The 13,780-nt window shown below is 35.5% G+C and overlaps 1 protein-coding gene across 14 annotated transcripts in view; it reads left to right on the plus strand.

The window, feature by feature from the left end:
- Nucleotides 1-13,780, plus strand: part of MYCBP2 (MYC binding protein 2) — a 292,153-nt gene that overhangs the window by 111,443 nt on the left and 166,930 nt on the right. For 13 of the 14 annotated variants that reach the window (XM_010374615.2, XM_030921889.1, XM_030921891.1 and 10 more), the window contains 3 exons: nucleotides 3,662-3,781; nucleotides 4,682-4,763; nucleotides 12,697-12,814. In XM_010374615.2, coding sequence (XP_010372917.1) covers nucleotides 3,662-3,781; nucleotides 4,682-4,763; nucleotides 12,697-12,814 — 320 coding nt within the window. Of the gene's footprint in view, nucleotides 1-2,059; nucleotides 2,171-3,661; nucleotides 3,782-4,681; nucleotides 4,764-12,696; nucleotides 12,815-13,780 lie in introns of those variants that run through there. The other variant, XM_030921900.1, reaches the window with a different exon arrangement.

The following is a 13,780-nucleotide window of genomic DNA, read 5'->3' on the forward strand; positions in this document are numbered from 1 at the left end:
TTTCATGTATTATTTTATTTAATTCTCATGGGACCCTGATGAGTTATATGTCATTGTTACTATATTATAGATAGGCAAGCTAGGACCAAAACGTCCAGTGTCCAGTTGTCATACAACTAGCAAATGGTAGAGCCAAGATTCCAATCCAAATTCTTAGGTTCCAGTACCCCCAAGCACTCATCCACTGTGGTATTTGTTTACAGTGTTCAGTTAGCACACAGCAAGTGCTTAGTAAATTGGAACTACTTTTGTCCTTGCTGATTTGTTTTAATGATTTTACTCAAAGTACTCACTGTGTTCTGTGGTAGTTTCTGTTATATGCATAACTGTAGGATTACCCTCCCTAAGTATAGATTTCAGTAAAAATTAAAATTAGAAGTTAGAGATCCTTAGATACTGAACCCTCTTTTTTCTCTGTGTATACAAATATGTGTATATAATTATATATAATGTGTACATACATACAATATTTTAGTTACATAGTTGCCAAGGCTTTGTAGCTACTGTAGTTTCAATGTTACATGGTACACACACACACACACACACAACATATTCATCTTAGGGAAAATACAGATGTGCTCATACTTAAATGACCAATTATAAGATTATTCACATCTGTCAATTTTGTTTTGACAATGTTTAATTTTTTATATAGATGTAAGCTTTGGTCTTATTGCTGCTCATTAACACTTTACTGAATAATGAGCTTGAACAGATTTTTTTTTTTTTTTTTTTTTTTTTTGGAGACAGGATCTCACTCTGTCACCTAGGCTAGAGTACAGTGGCACGATCACAGCTCCCTGCAGCCTTGACCTCCCGGGCTCAGGTGATTCTCCCACCTCAGCCGCCCAAGTAGCTGGGACTACAGGTATTCACCACCACACCCAGCTAGTTTTTTGTATTTTTAGTAGAGACAGGGTTTTACTATGTTGCTTAGGCTGTTCTTGAACTCCTAGGCTCAAGTAATCTGCCTTTCTCAGCCTCCCAAAGCCCTGAGATTATAGGTGTGAACCACCACGCCCAGCTTGAGCAGAATTAATCTTGCTGAATTCACTTGCTGGTTCTGGAATTTTCACTAATTTTTTGGCCACTTAATAGGTGCCTTTTTTCTTTGATAAACTTTGATTAATATCTGAGTTATAGGAATTATACTCAATTTTTGACATCAAATACCATATACATATATATTTTTTAATTCTGGCACTGCTGCTGATATTAAGACCCTCATCTCAATTTTTTTACTTGTAAGATTTTCACTATCTATAATAATTGAGAAGTAGTTTTGTATAGATACAGTTTGTTTCAATGAACAAAATGTTCTAGTATTATTTTGACCTCTAAATAATAGCTGCTACTTTTTTAGTCATTGTAGTTGTATTTGGTAAATTACCAGCCTTTAAAAAAAATATCCTTTTCTGATGCTCTGTCTGTATTGTGGGATTTATGCCTATATTTAATCTTCTACTCAATGGAGGAGACGAAATGCTAAATTCAAAGGTAAAACCTTCTAACTAGGCATCAATACATTTATATAAAGTGGAATGATACTTGAAATGTTTAAGTCTGGCAGAATTGTATGAATGCAATGTATTTTCTATGTTAAATCTCATTTGGTTTTAATGATTAAACATTTTTACCAATTGAGATAAAGCTGTAAAATTTCTTTACATCTGGTGTCTTATTAAATAGCCTTTGGAAGATATGTATCTGTGTGTGTGTGTGTGTGTGTGTGTGTGTGTAGGCCTTTCGCATATATTTTACCATTCCACTGTCTTTCCGACATGAGGAGATTTTAAACTGAGTATATTTTATCTTGGATGGAGTGAAACTAAATGCTGTGTGTTTTTTGTTTGTTTGTTTGTTTTTTAGTCCATCCATTCTTTGGTTTAATTTGGCAAACCCACATTAGATAATTTAGCAGAAGAGGAATTATATTCTTCATCCTATTATAGTAAAACCTCTCACTAATTCTGAATTTATGATACTTGAGATGCAGTATTTGTGATCTTTTTTGAGTAAAAAATTCAAAATAATTTCTTCCTCTGAATTTTCAGGGTCATACTTATAAGGGGAAACCTGTCTAAAATCACTAGCTTTTCAAACCAAGGGCTCAAGAAATGAAGGATTCCTTCAACGTGCCTTCAGCCTCTGGGTCCAGCAGTTAATTCTTGTATGTTAAAGGACTTTTATGTTTATGGTACATTTTAAATGTAATATTGGCCTATTTTGAAATATAATGTAGGTAACCACACTCTATTTATTGTAGCATTTAGTTTAATCTGTAATCTGTACTGCTTGAAGGTAACAAAACTGAATTTTTACTTCAGTGTTCTGTATGATTAAGACTTCCAGTGAGCCACATAGGCCTACCTGTTCTATGTTATTCCGAATTAGTGAGATTTTACTGTCCTAGTGTCGTAAAGAGTTTCAGGCTTTTTGAAATCATAGTCGTTTAGTTATGGAAATGAAAGTAATAATGTAGGTGGATTTTGTCTCACCTGGATGTTACTAAAGGTTAGATAAAAAAAGAATAAACACAAAATGATTTACTATTATTCTGTTTAGCATTCTAAAATGCACAATGAAAATACAGAATAAAAGTGTGTGTCTGTAGATTCACATATGTATCTTCATATAATACACAATTGTTTAGAGTTGCTATACCACTCGAGAGTGGTTTAGACTAGTTGAACTTGTGAAATTCCTTCCAGATTTACATTTATTCTGTGTACAAGGAATTTGAATCTTGATGATATAAAGGTCATATGTTAGTGATGTATAGGAGAAATACATTGTGATTAGAAAAAGTAAGTTGTTGTTATTTACACATTCCAAACAAAAATTTTTATATTCTGGAATGTGGTTTTTGATGCTATGGTTAGATTGTTGGAAAATTCAAAGTTGGATTGCGAAAACCAGGGTAGAGAAAAGGCTTGAAGCAAGCTAAATGAAGGAAATTATAAGAAGGGAGGAGGAAAGAAGGAATGAAAACAGAAAAAAGGTTTGGTTGAGGGTAGTGATTGGGGACAGGGAGACAACCACAAAGCAATATGACTGAAGGTGATGGTGGCACAGGAAACATGAATAAGAATAGGCCATTGAACTGCAATATATTGAATAAAGCTCTTTGGTCTTTATACATTTTGAAAAGTTCAGTTGAGTTTCACAATACTGGTGGACAGTGTACCCTTTCTAAGATCTGTTTAGGAAATCTAAGTCACTTGTGAATCCATTAGGAATTTTTTAAAAATGGCTAGTACTAACAATATCACTAAGTTTAAAATAATTGTTAAATGACTTTGCATGCAGTAATTTTTTATGCAAACTAAATTTTCCCATATAAACGGTTACATTTTAAATTTTGTTATTTCTATAACCTAATGACCCATTTATTATATAAGGTTTTATCCATAACTAGATTTTTATCTCTGTTTTTATTAATTCAGTGATATTCACAAATGGGAGTATATAGTCTATCTTTTCAAAATTGCTTCTTTGCAGGTAGATTCTTGATCTATCACTTCTAACAGCTACAGATTCTTCTTGCTTGTTCCTTTTAACATTTTTCTCTTGTTCTTCCATAATAAACTGATTTAAATTTTTATTTTGAAGATGAATAATGGCTTAATTATTCATAATTCACAAATTATAACACTTGCAGATGGAAGTGGGGAAAGAGGCGAAAAGGATGCAAGCAAAATCACAACGTACCCTCCAGGCTCTGTGCGATTTGACTGTGAGCTCCGGGCAGTCCAAGTCAGCTGTGGATTTCACCATTCAGGTAGCAGCTGGAACTTTAGGGTATAACTGCATTTTTACAATTGTGCTAAGTAACTTATTTGTTCAGATTTGATTAACATAGCCTGTTAACTGTGTGTTAAAAGCTATAGTGTGGCAATCTCTCAAATCTGTAAGATCTTTGTATTTATTACAGAATCTCTTTAAACAACTGTGGCATGATGGAACAAATACTTGTCTAGAGATCTAACTTCTAATCTGTCTTCCTATGGACTTCTTTTATAATTCAAGACATTCTCCAAGATGAAATAATCCCTTAAATCTCTTTCAATTCTAGAATGCTGCGGTTTTTGTAACATGTTCCCTTATTTTATTAATGTTCAGTGGTAAATGTACGTCAACAAATTTACTTTCTTAAAATGTAGAAAATAATTAAATTCTTAGTAAATTATTGGCATTTGGGTTAGCTTATGCTGTACCGTTCAGCCTTTATAAAAATGAAAAATGTTAAATTCCTTCCTTGAAGATTATTTGATAAGGCATTAACAGACATTAAAGTTCTGCTCTTTCATTGATGTTATACGTAATTGTGCAGATCTCCTATCCTAGATAGGAGAGAACAATATTTTATATGTAGTTACTCATTATTAAGATTTTACAGTTGACCTGAACCAGTGTGTTACTAAGAATTAATGTTATTAAATGGCATTTATAAGAATTTTTAAGTATGTATTACAAAAAAATTATACATTTATATGACCAAAAAAAATATTTTGCAGAACTAAAATTAATTTCTCATTAAACATACATTTGTCCTTCAGTTACCTATTTTTAATGGTGCTATAAATCTTAAATAGTGAAAATTACACTGCTTTTAGTATAGTTGTGATAGAAGTGTAAAATGCATATAATGAAAAAGTAAAGCTGTGTGTTTTGGTTTCAGTGGTTTTAATGGAAAATGGAGATGTCTATACATTTGGTTATGGGCAGCATGGGCAGCTAGGACATGGAGATGTCAACTCCAGGTACTTGCTAACTTTTCATTTGAAGATCCTGACTTATTTTTTCTTCATTTCTCTTTTCCTTCTTTTTTCTTTTTTTTCTCTTTTTAAATATATATTTCTATAATTAAAATAATAATATACCACTGCTTTGCAAAGTGTGGCCCATGAATTATTGGGTGGTTTCTGATCTTATAGTTGAGTGCTTTTGTGGGGATAAAGGATTTTGTAGTTTCAGGAGAAAAGTTGATACATATTTTAAATAGGAGAGTGATTATGATTGTCACAAAATATCACTATATTCTTAGCAGTTATCTTTTTAAAGGCTGTGCATGGCAATAGAAAAGATAGTGAATTGTGTTTTTTAAAAATGTCAGCAATGGATTCAAACATATTCCTGATGTCTGTTTTGAAATTTTGGTCTAGTAACATGCAGCCATTGAAGCTTTTGAATAATTTTTTAACAGAACCTATTGGTCTCTCTTGAGTAACTATTTTGACTTATTGCAAATAGCAAAGAACTAATTGTAGTAGAGTGACTGGTAGTAATTTCCTAATATCCCTACTTCATTTGGTAGTGGAGTTTTAGTTTGTGACATGATCATGCAGCTAAAGATTCCCTTTCTCAGCCTCCATTGCAGCAGGATGTGGCCATGTGAACTTAAGTGATAGGTGCCACTTTGGAATCTTGCTGTTAAAGGGAAAGGGTGTAACTTTCCATTTTCCCGTCTCTCCTCCCAGCTTGCTGGCTGGAATGAATACGTGGTAGCAGAAACTAAAGAAGTCATCATAGAGATAAGTTGGAGACTGTGTATTGAGAATGGCAGAACTATAAGATAGGAATAGACTGGGTCTCTGACACCATGAACTGCCTCATCAGCTTCTTACAATTGCATGCTTCTTGCGTGAGAAATAACTTCTATCTTGAAGTCCCTCTTACTTGTCTGTCATTACAGCAGCTGAGTTTGTGTTCTACATAATGCCGTCAGAATACTTTTGGTCAAAAGTAATAGAAAATCCATCTTTATTTGTTCAGGTCTTCCAGGAAGCAGATGCCAAGACAGGATTAGATGTGCAAATAATTTATTAGGGGAAAACTCCTGTGAAAAAGATAAAGGGTTTTTAAGCACAAGCACAGACAGGGAACACCTTCGGATACGATGTAGTTTTGACCCTATGAAAGGAGAAAGAGAAGGAAGAATTGGGTGGGAGGAGTCTAAGTTACAGCATAGCATTAGGAGAGTTTTAGCCAGGCCAGTGATGTGTCCCCAAGCTGAGGATACCTTTGGAAGGGTCCTGCGTTGGGCAGGAATAGACCAACATTCATACCTTCACCATGCTCAGTCACAGCTGGTAGCATCCCAGAGGACGAATGTCCTCATGCCTCCAAAGGGACAGCACCTGAGGCTGTTATAATAGTTACCTCTGCTCTCTATAGCAGATTGTCTTGAAGGAGATCTGAGTGGTCTGTGTCTGTGGCTGTTTCACCATGGAAATGGGAGTATTTATGAAGTCTGGAAAGATACAGAGCAGCTTCAAGCCTGACTTCACTCAGCAATTCACTTTGCTGCAAAAACTCGCCTTTTTGACCCTCTGCTCTGCCTTAGTCTTCCTTGTAGTCACAGTGTGAATCAAGTGAAGACTTTTATGGTTTCTCCTTTACATACAGTGAAAGAAAGAGAACTTCTCTTCATGTAATCATTAAATAAAATTCAAGGTTGTTACTGTGTCTTGAACTCACCCTACTATTGTGGCAGGGATGGAATTCTGTCATTTACATGGTAAATACTAGTGATTCTTAACCCTGGCTGTATATTAGAATTACTTAGGGAATTTGAAAAAATATCATACATGGATTCTACATCCAGTATTTCTGAGAGATGTGTGTGTTGGAAGGCTTGTGGGTGGGACAGGGGTGGGGAGTGGTCCTCGATAGGATGCCGGCATCAGAGTTTTTTTCTAAAAGGTCCCCAGATTCTATATGTATCCAGGATGAGAACCACTCTCTACCCGTCGAGCTGAGGCAGGGTCAGATCCATGGGCACTGCATTAAAAAATGGCAATGAAAGGGAATGTCCTGAGTTACATTTATGAATTTTGTTCCTAATGATAAGAGACTATTGAGATATCATTGAGTTGAACTTCTTGTTAAAAATTGATACTACTATTAAGAGGTTTGTAAAACTATCACAATCACAAATACTTCATGATGAATATCATGCTTGCAAAGAGCGAAGATGTCTTTGGCAGAATTACTTTATCAGATGTATCTGCTGGATATGACATAATATCAACAGTGTTGAGCAATTACTGTCACAGGTGTTAGATGCCAACTGATATTTTGCTCTGCAATTGAGTAACATTACTGAAATGCAGAGGCTGAATCTGGGTTGTAATTACAGTTGGCCCTCTGTACCTGTGGGTTCTGCATCTGTGGATTCCATCAATCTTGACAGGAAACATAGTTAGGCCTATGATAATTGCATCTGCACTGAAAATGTACAGATGTTTTTGTCTTGTCGTTATTTCCTAAACAACAGAGTATGACAACTATTAACATGGTGTTTACATTGTATTAGGTATTATAAGTAACCTAGAGATGTTTTAAAGTATACAGGAGGATGTACATAGTTTATGTACAAATATTATGCCAATTTGTATAAGAGATTTGAGCGTCCATGGAGTTTGGTAGCTACAGGGGATCCTGGAACCAATTCTCCATGGATGTTGAGGGATGACTGTAACCTGTGTGGGGAAGAATGTGGCAACATTTTGTTCTGTTTCTCATTTGAGAGTTGGGACACAGAAGAAGAGTGTTTATTTGTATCATCATGGCTATTGTTGTTGTTGTTGTTACTTAGCTGTTGGTTATTTTGTGAGCCATAGAAACTGTGAAAGGTGCATTGCAGTTAGGTAAGATGGCGTCTGGCGTCTCAGTCATGTATGCAGCAAAGAGGGCACTTCACAGAAAATAATTGGCAAATGGCAGTATTTCATGGTCTTGCCAGAGTGGAAAGGGAAATAGTGAAAAGTATGGCCATGTTATAGTTAGGTTATGTTATCTTACTCTGCATTTGACACTCAGAAGAAGGAGCAGCGTGAGCACAACATCCTTCCACACTGCACTGAGGTGTGATGGCGACTGAGAGGGAAAGTATTCATGTCAGCTTTTAAAATGAAGAGATTACCTAAAAACATTACTTCGTGGTCCTGGTTATACCACTGAACACAATTCTTTGATTCCCAAGTCTGGAGAGAGATAGGGCAGTTTCAGGCCAGACTTCCTCAGGTGATAATATTGTAGTAATATGCTCCATATTTTAAATAGCTTGAATTTATCATCTTCATGAAATATGATAGCATTTAATGTTGAAACAAAATATCAGGGTTTCTTATGAAGATTAAACATTGGTGGGATCTACACAGTGGTGTAGTAACTGGTAGATGCTACATAGTCGTGGAACCTGGAACTGTAGAGGCAAGGTTCAGCCCTTCACTTCTTACCAACCATGTGACTATAATTTCTTAAGATTAAACACTGGTGGGATTTGTTTTAACTGCCCAAAGTTCTTTTCCAACATGGAATGTTTTGGTCCTTGTTCCATTGAGTGGTAACTGAAAGACTGATTGCATGAAGTGTGAGCAGAGCTAAAATGGATAATGCAGTAGTCATACCTATATACTGTGCCTAGTGGATTAGATATTCATCAAGACTGCTTCAGTCTTAAGCACTCAGTTACCCTGTCTGTCTGGACCTTTGTGGGACTTGCAAAGTAGCAGCCAAGAACTCTGTTATTAATTCAGAAAGGAATTGATTACGTCTGTGGAGGAACAATGTTGGGAGGAACAAAGCTTCTATAGCATATGTATTAACTACAACAAAGCAAAATATTTACAGATAATTGAAATAAAGGGTTACAGTTGGAGAATATTTTTGAAAAGTCTCTAGTAATCAAGAGCTGTTAACTGGAATTTATGGTATAGCACACATTAATAATGTGTTGATTAAGATCAGTATTGTGGTGTGCATGATAATGAAAATGGAAAAATGTTGTTGATATTCTGTTTATTTAATGTGTTATATTGCCAGAGTGACCAAGTTCAGTCTCTAGGTTGGGTCCTGATTCTGTCACTTGGTAGCTGTATGATCTTGGCCAGGTTACTTAATCTTCTTGTGTCTCAGTTTCTTCTTCTATTAAATGGAAATAAGTCTCTCTCCCACAGCAGATTGTGTGAGAATCCAGTGAAATGACAGATGATTTAGCACAGAGCCTAGCCTGTAGTTAGTGCTCAATAAATGTTAGTTGTTCCTATTGCTACTTTTTAAAGTGAATGTCAAAAAGCCGATGAGGGCTTTTATATATTCAGTCATGCCGTGTCTGCCAGCCCTCTTTTTTTGGTTGATTTGGTGTGCTCTTCAGTTTCTGCATTTCAAATTCTTTTACCATGTTTAGTAAATTAGGGGTAAAACTGTATAGTTTAGCTGCTTTTATTCTCTTTTCCAGCAGAATTTTTATAATTCTTACAGTGTTTCTGAGTTTCATCCTTTTCTTGCTCTCCTATGCTCCTGCACTCATGTGCTACACAGTCATCAAACCTGGAACCGTAGAGCCAAGGTTCAGCTCTTTTGCTTCACTCCTTATCAACTGTGTGACTATAATTTCTCTAAGCCTTAGTTTTCATATCCCGTAGGATTGTAGAATTAATGTGATGTGTGTAAAGTGCCTGTTGTGCACACATGCATACACACATACACACAGTTTTTCTTTCTGTTCTTCCTCTGTTTTTCAAGTAATTTAATGAATGGACTGTGCTATCATTTAAAGAGTTTGAAGACTATGTACTAGAAGACCTGCCACCAATTCTTGAGAAAATCTTTCAAACTCTTCAGATCTCCCCATAGAGTTATTTTGATAATCAGTGTTACAGTTATCACAGTGGTGATACAATTTCACATTTTGTATGTGAAAGTGATTTGTAAATTGCAGATGAGTAAACTGTTACAGGAATTCTCCCTTCAGTTTCTTGTTTGCATTGGACTGAATGCTTCTGTGGGGCGATTAGTTCCACTTATGGCCCTTTGAAGTGGTAATCATTTGCAAAATCTTTCTGTACTGAGAATTGAGAACCACTTTCCTTTCCACTGTTGTTCCTAGCTATATTATTCCATCCTCAAGTGAAAAACTACTGCTCTTCTGCGGCATGGCCATTCCTCTCTACTCTCTTGTTGTTACCTACCTACCTTTCAGTCACTGCCTTTCATTCATTGAAAATTTAGCATCTAACTCAGAGTATTTTCTTACCCTGAGTCTTGTTACAGACATGAGTGATGTTGGTGTCCACATGAATGGTCCCATACAGCATTCTTACCTTTACATCTGTATTTCTGCATTCACAGAGGAAGTTCTGTGAACCCATGCTGGATCTAACACAGCTCTGACTCTGAATTCTCAAGTTTAAATATCCATAATCTGATGATACTTTCTTCTTCTGTGATGCAGCCCTACGTTACTTCCCTTTGACTTTATGCCCCACAACCCTCGACCTTTTTACTCTTTTTTTTACCCTTTTTTAACTTTATGTCCTACTCAAGTTGAAGACTGTTGCTTAATTTCTTCACCTATACTCTTACCAATTTCTTCAATTTTCCTACTTTCTTGGTCATGGTACTAGGACATGATAAAACCGCAAGCATGAATCAATCTGTTAATATTTCCTATGCCTACTCTTAGGCTTCTGGAAGGTAAGAAATACCTATGCAGATTGACACATAATTTCCAATTTCAACCAGTTCTTCTACAATGGTCTTTAACCCTCCGGTTTTATAGTATTGAACTATTTGACTTAATACATTTTGAGAGTTTGATGAAAGACATGGGGTCTCTATCCAGAAATATACAAGAATATACACGTAAAAATTTGCTTGCAAATTTAAGGGATCTTTTGAAGCTCACTCTTGGACTTCCTAGAAGTCCTTTATATCCGAGTTGAAAACTCCTGCTCTTGTTATGTATCTGTTCCATCTACCACCACACCTTTTCTTGAATCTTCAAACTCTTCACTCACCTGCTTCCTCCTTTTAGCATAGGACCTCCATGTACATTGCAACAAATATAAGAAATTATTCAGCCCACCAACCCTGCAAACCTACTTGTATCCATACCACTTCTCTGCTTTTTTCCTCATATTATAATTAAAGAGGAACCTGTCATGTCCATGCTGTGAAACCTAGCTGACTTTTCCTTAGAGATCTATTTCTGTTTCCTATCTTCCCTCTAACCTTTGTCTTCAGTGTCTTTATCTTGAGTCGCCATTTAAACTTCCTCAAATCTCTATCATTAAAAAAAAAATCCTCTCCTTCAGCTTCATTTTTCCTTTAGCTGCTGGCTCTGCTTTCTTTTTCCGTTTAGTCCTGGGATACTTAGAGCTGCTTTGTGTATTCTCTGACTCCTTATCTGCTGCAGTGTGGTTCCTGCTTCCACCAAAGAGACCTCCTTCTGCTAAATCGAGTGGTTAGTTGTATGTCTTCTTAGAGCATTTGGCATGTGCTTTATTTTCTATGCTTGAAACCTACTCCTCCAATGAGTCTCTTCAAGTTCTTTCTTCCTGCGTGGTTGATTCTAGATGTCTGTGAGCTCTGTCTATATCTAAAATGTTAGAAGATACTCATAAGGGAAATTAGGATCTCTTCTTTTCTCTCTCAGAGTCTTCCTAGATCTCATTCATTCTTATAGCTTAAGTGAATATTACCACTATCTACTCTGTTGCTTAAGCAAAAAAGACTTCCTTGCCCCATGTCAATCATCTGCCAAGTTTCGTCAATTCTGTTCCTTACGTAGCTATCAAAGTCACCATCTCTTTCACTCTGCACTGCTCCTAGTTAAGGCCTTCATCATAAATTACCCAAACTGCTATAACAGTTTCTTAACTAGGTTTCCAGCTGCTAGTCTTGCCCTTTTCCAATTCATTTTTCATTGCAGTCTCAATAATCACTAAAAATATATATTTTGTATAATTTTTAAAATTTAAAGTGTCACAATTACATTGTCTGAAAAGCAGAGCTCGCCTACTATGTGTGGACTATTTCTATAATGGTTGTTTTTCTAATTACAGATAATGGCTACTAAAAATGGCTATTAAAAGTAGGAAAGGATACTAGGATGTCATTTATCATAATAGTTACTGTTCATTAAGTGTTGACTGTGTGTGTGCCAGACACTGATGCAATGTCTGGCACACATTGACCTGTATGGGCCTCTTTATTGTTCACAGGAACTCTGTGGGCGTAGACACTGTTTGTTAGTATTTTCCATGTGATAAAGAGAAAGCTGGAATACAAAAAGAATGAAAAACTTGTTCAAAGTCTGGTCACATTATTATTAAGTTGGGGAGCCAGGATTCACACCCAGCCACTCTAGCTTTAAATCCTGAGCTTGTAGTCGCTGCTCTAATGCCTCTCATGATACTGTGTTTTGCCTCATTAACTATGATTCTAAGATCTAAACTTACAGCTTAGTGATAAAAGTTAGAAAAGAGGATCATAACATTTTTGTCTATTTCCTGGATTGAATTTCTGTGAAGGCATTACATGATTTTTATTTCATCCAATAGATATTTATAAAGATCTCTAACAGGCCAGTCAGTATACAGAGTACCAGATTAAAAATAAATGTAGCACCAGTTTTTCAGAAATATTAAAAAGTATGTGTCTATAATTAGGGTAATTACATTTAGAAGATCTTTTTGATGATCTCCTTAAAGTCAGCAACTGTTTTTTTCATCTTTGTTTACCTAGTACCTGGAATGGAGATAGGTGTTTAGCACTTAAATGTTTACTGAATATTCTTATTAGTGCCTTTTATCTTTTCTGCTCCTTATTGCATTGTTTACTTATTGTTTTTATTTTAGTTGAGTTTTGTAAGAAATTGACTTACTTTTTTTTTTTTTTTTAACCTAGGGGATGTCCCACTCTTGTTCAAGCATTGCCAGGTCCTAGCACACAAGTCACTGCAGGCAGCAACCATACGGCAGTACTTTTAATGGATGGACAGGTCTTCACATTTGGAAGTTTTTCTGTAAGGAATTTTTAAAACATTAACAATATTGCATTATATCATTGCCTCATAATTTGTCTATATTAGCTATTTTTTTCTGGTTCCAGTGCAATTCTTATAATTGTTACATATGCATATTTCATGCCTTCATCCACAACACACACAAAACTTGAATGATATTCTTTGAAGTAATTTTCCTCTCTAGCTCAGCATTAGAATTTATTGAATTTAACAGCTTTGTTAGAATTGGACATGTTTATTTCAGATTAAAGTCCTTTAAGCATTCAGTAGAGCTAATTCTGTCATATGAAAAGTTGTTTCTCATCTAACTGGTAGAGATGAATTTTTCTCAACATATAGAACTATGCTATTTTGTAACCTTTTAAAAGCCTAGTTTTATTTGTTCGATTTGTTTAAAATTATACTTTCCTTTTTCCTTTTCAACCCTCTGAGTCTATCTGCCTGTCTGTTGCATAGGCGCTTGTGGGCATTCTCTCCCTCTCTCTGCACCACAACTTAAAGAGTGGAAATGCTCTAAGAATTTTGTGTAGTTTGGGCATAGTAGATATCAAGAAAAATCTTTGCGAGACTGTGCTAATACACTTGTACCATTTCTGACGTGGATAATTACTAAGAACTCTCGAACTTAAGTGTCTGGGATGACATTTACAGCTTCTGATTTTTAAAAAACTGTAAACATGTACTTAAAATATTTTATTTGGAAATGGTTTCAAGCTTACAGAAAGGTTGCACAACTAAGAACAGTGCATAGAATATCTGGTTAATTGTCTTTAACCAGATTCACTTGTTGTTAACATTTTGATCCAGCATTTGCCTTATTATTGTACATGTGCCTGTTCTCTCTCTCACATACATAGTGTGTGTATATGCACAGATGTGTGTGTATGTATATAAAACTTTTTTTTATCAAATCCTTTAAGAATGTCTTGTGTACATTGTGGCCCGTTACCTCCTACATACTTTAGT

This window comes from Rhinopithecus roxellana, chromosome 18 (genome assembly GCF_007565055.1).
Source record: "Rhinopithecus roxellana isolate Shanxi Qingling chromosome 18, ASM756505v1, whole genome shotgun sequence".
In the NCBI taxonomy this organism is placed as follows: Eukaryota; Metazoa; Chordata; class Mammalia; order Primates; family Cercopithecidae; genus Rhinopithecus; species Rhinopithecus roxellana.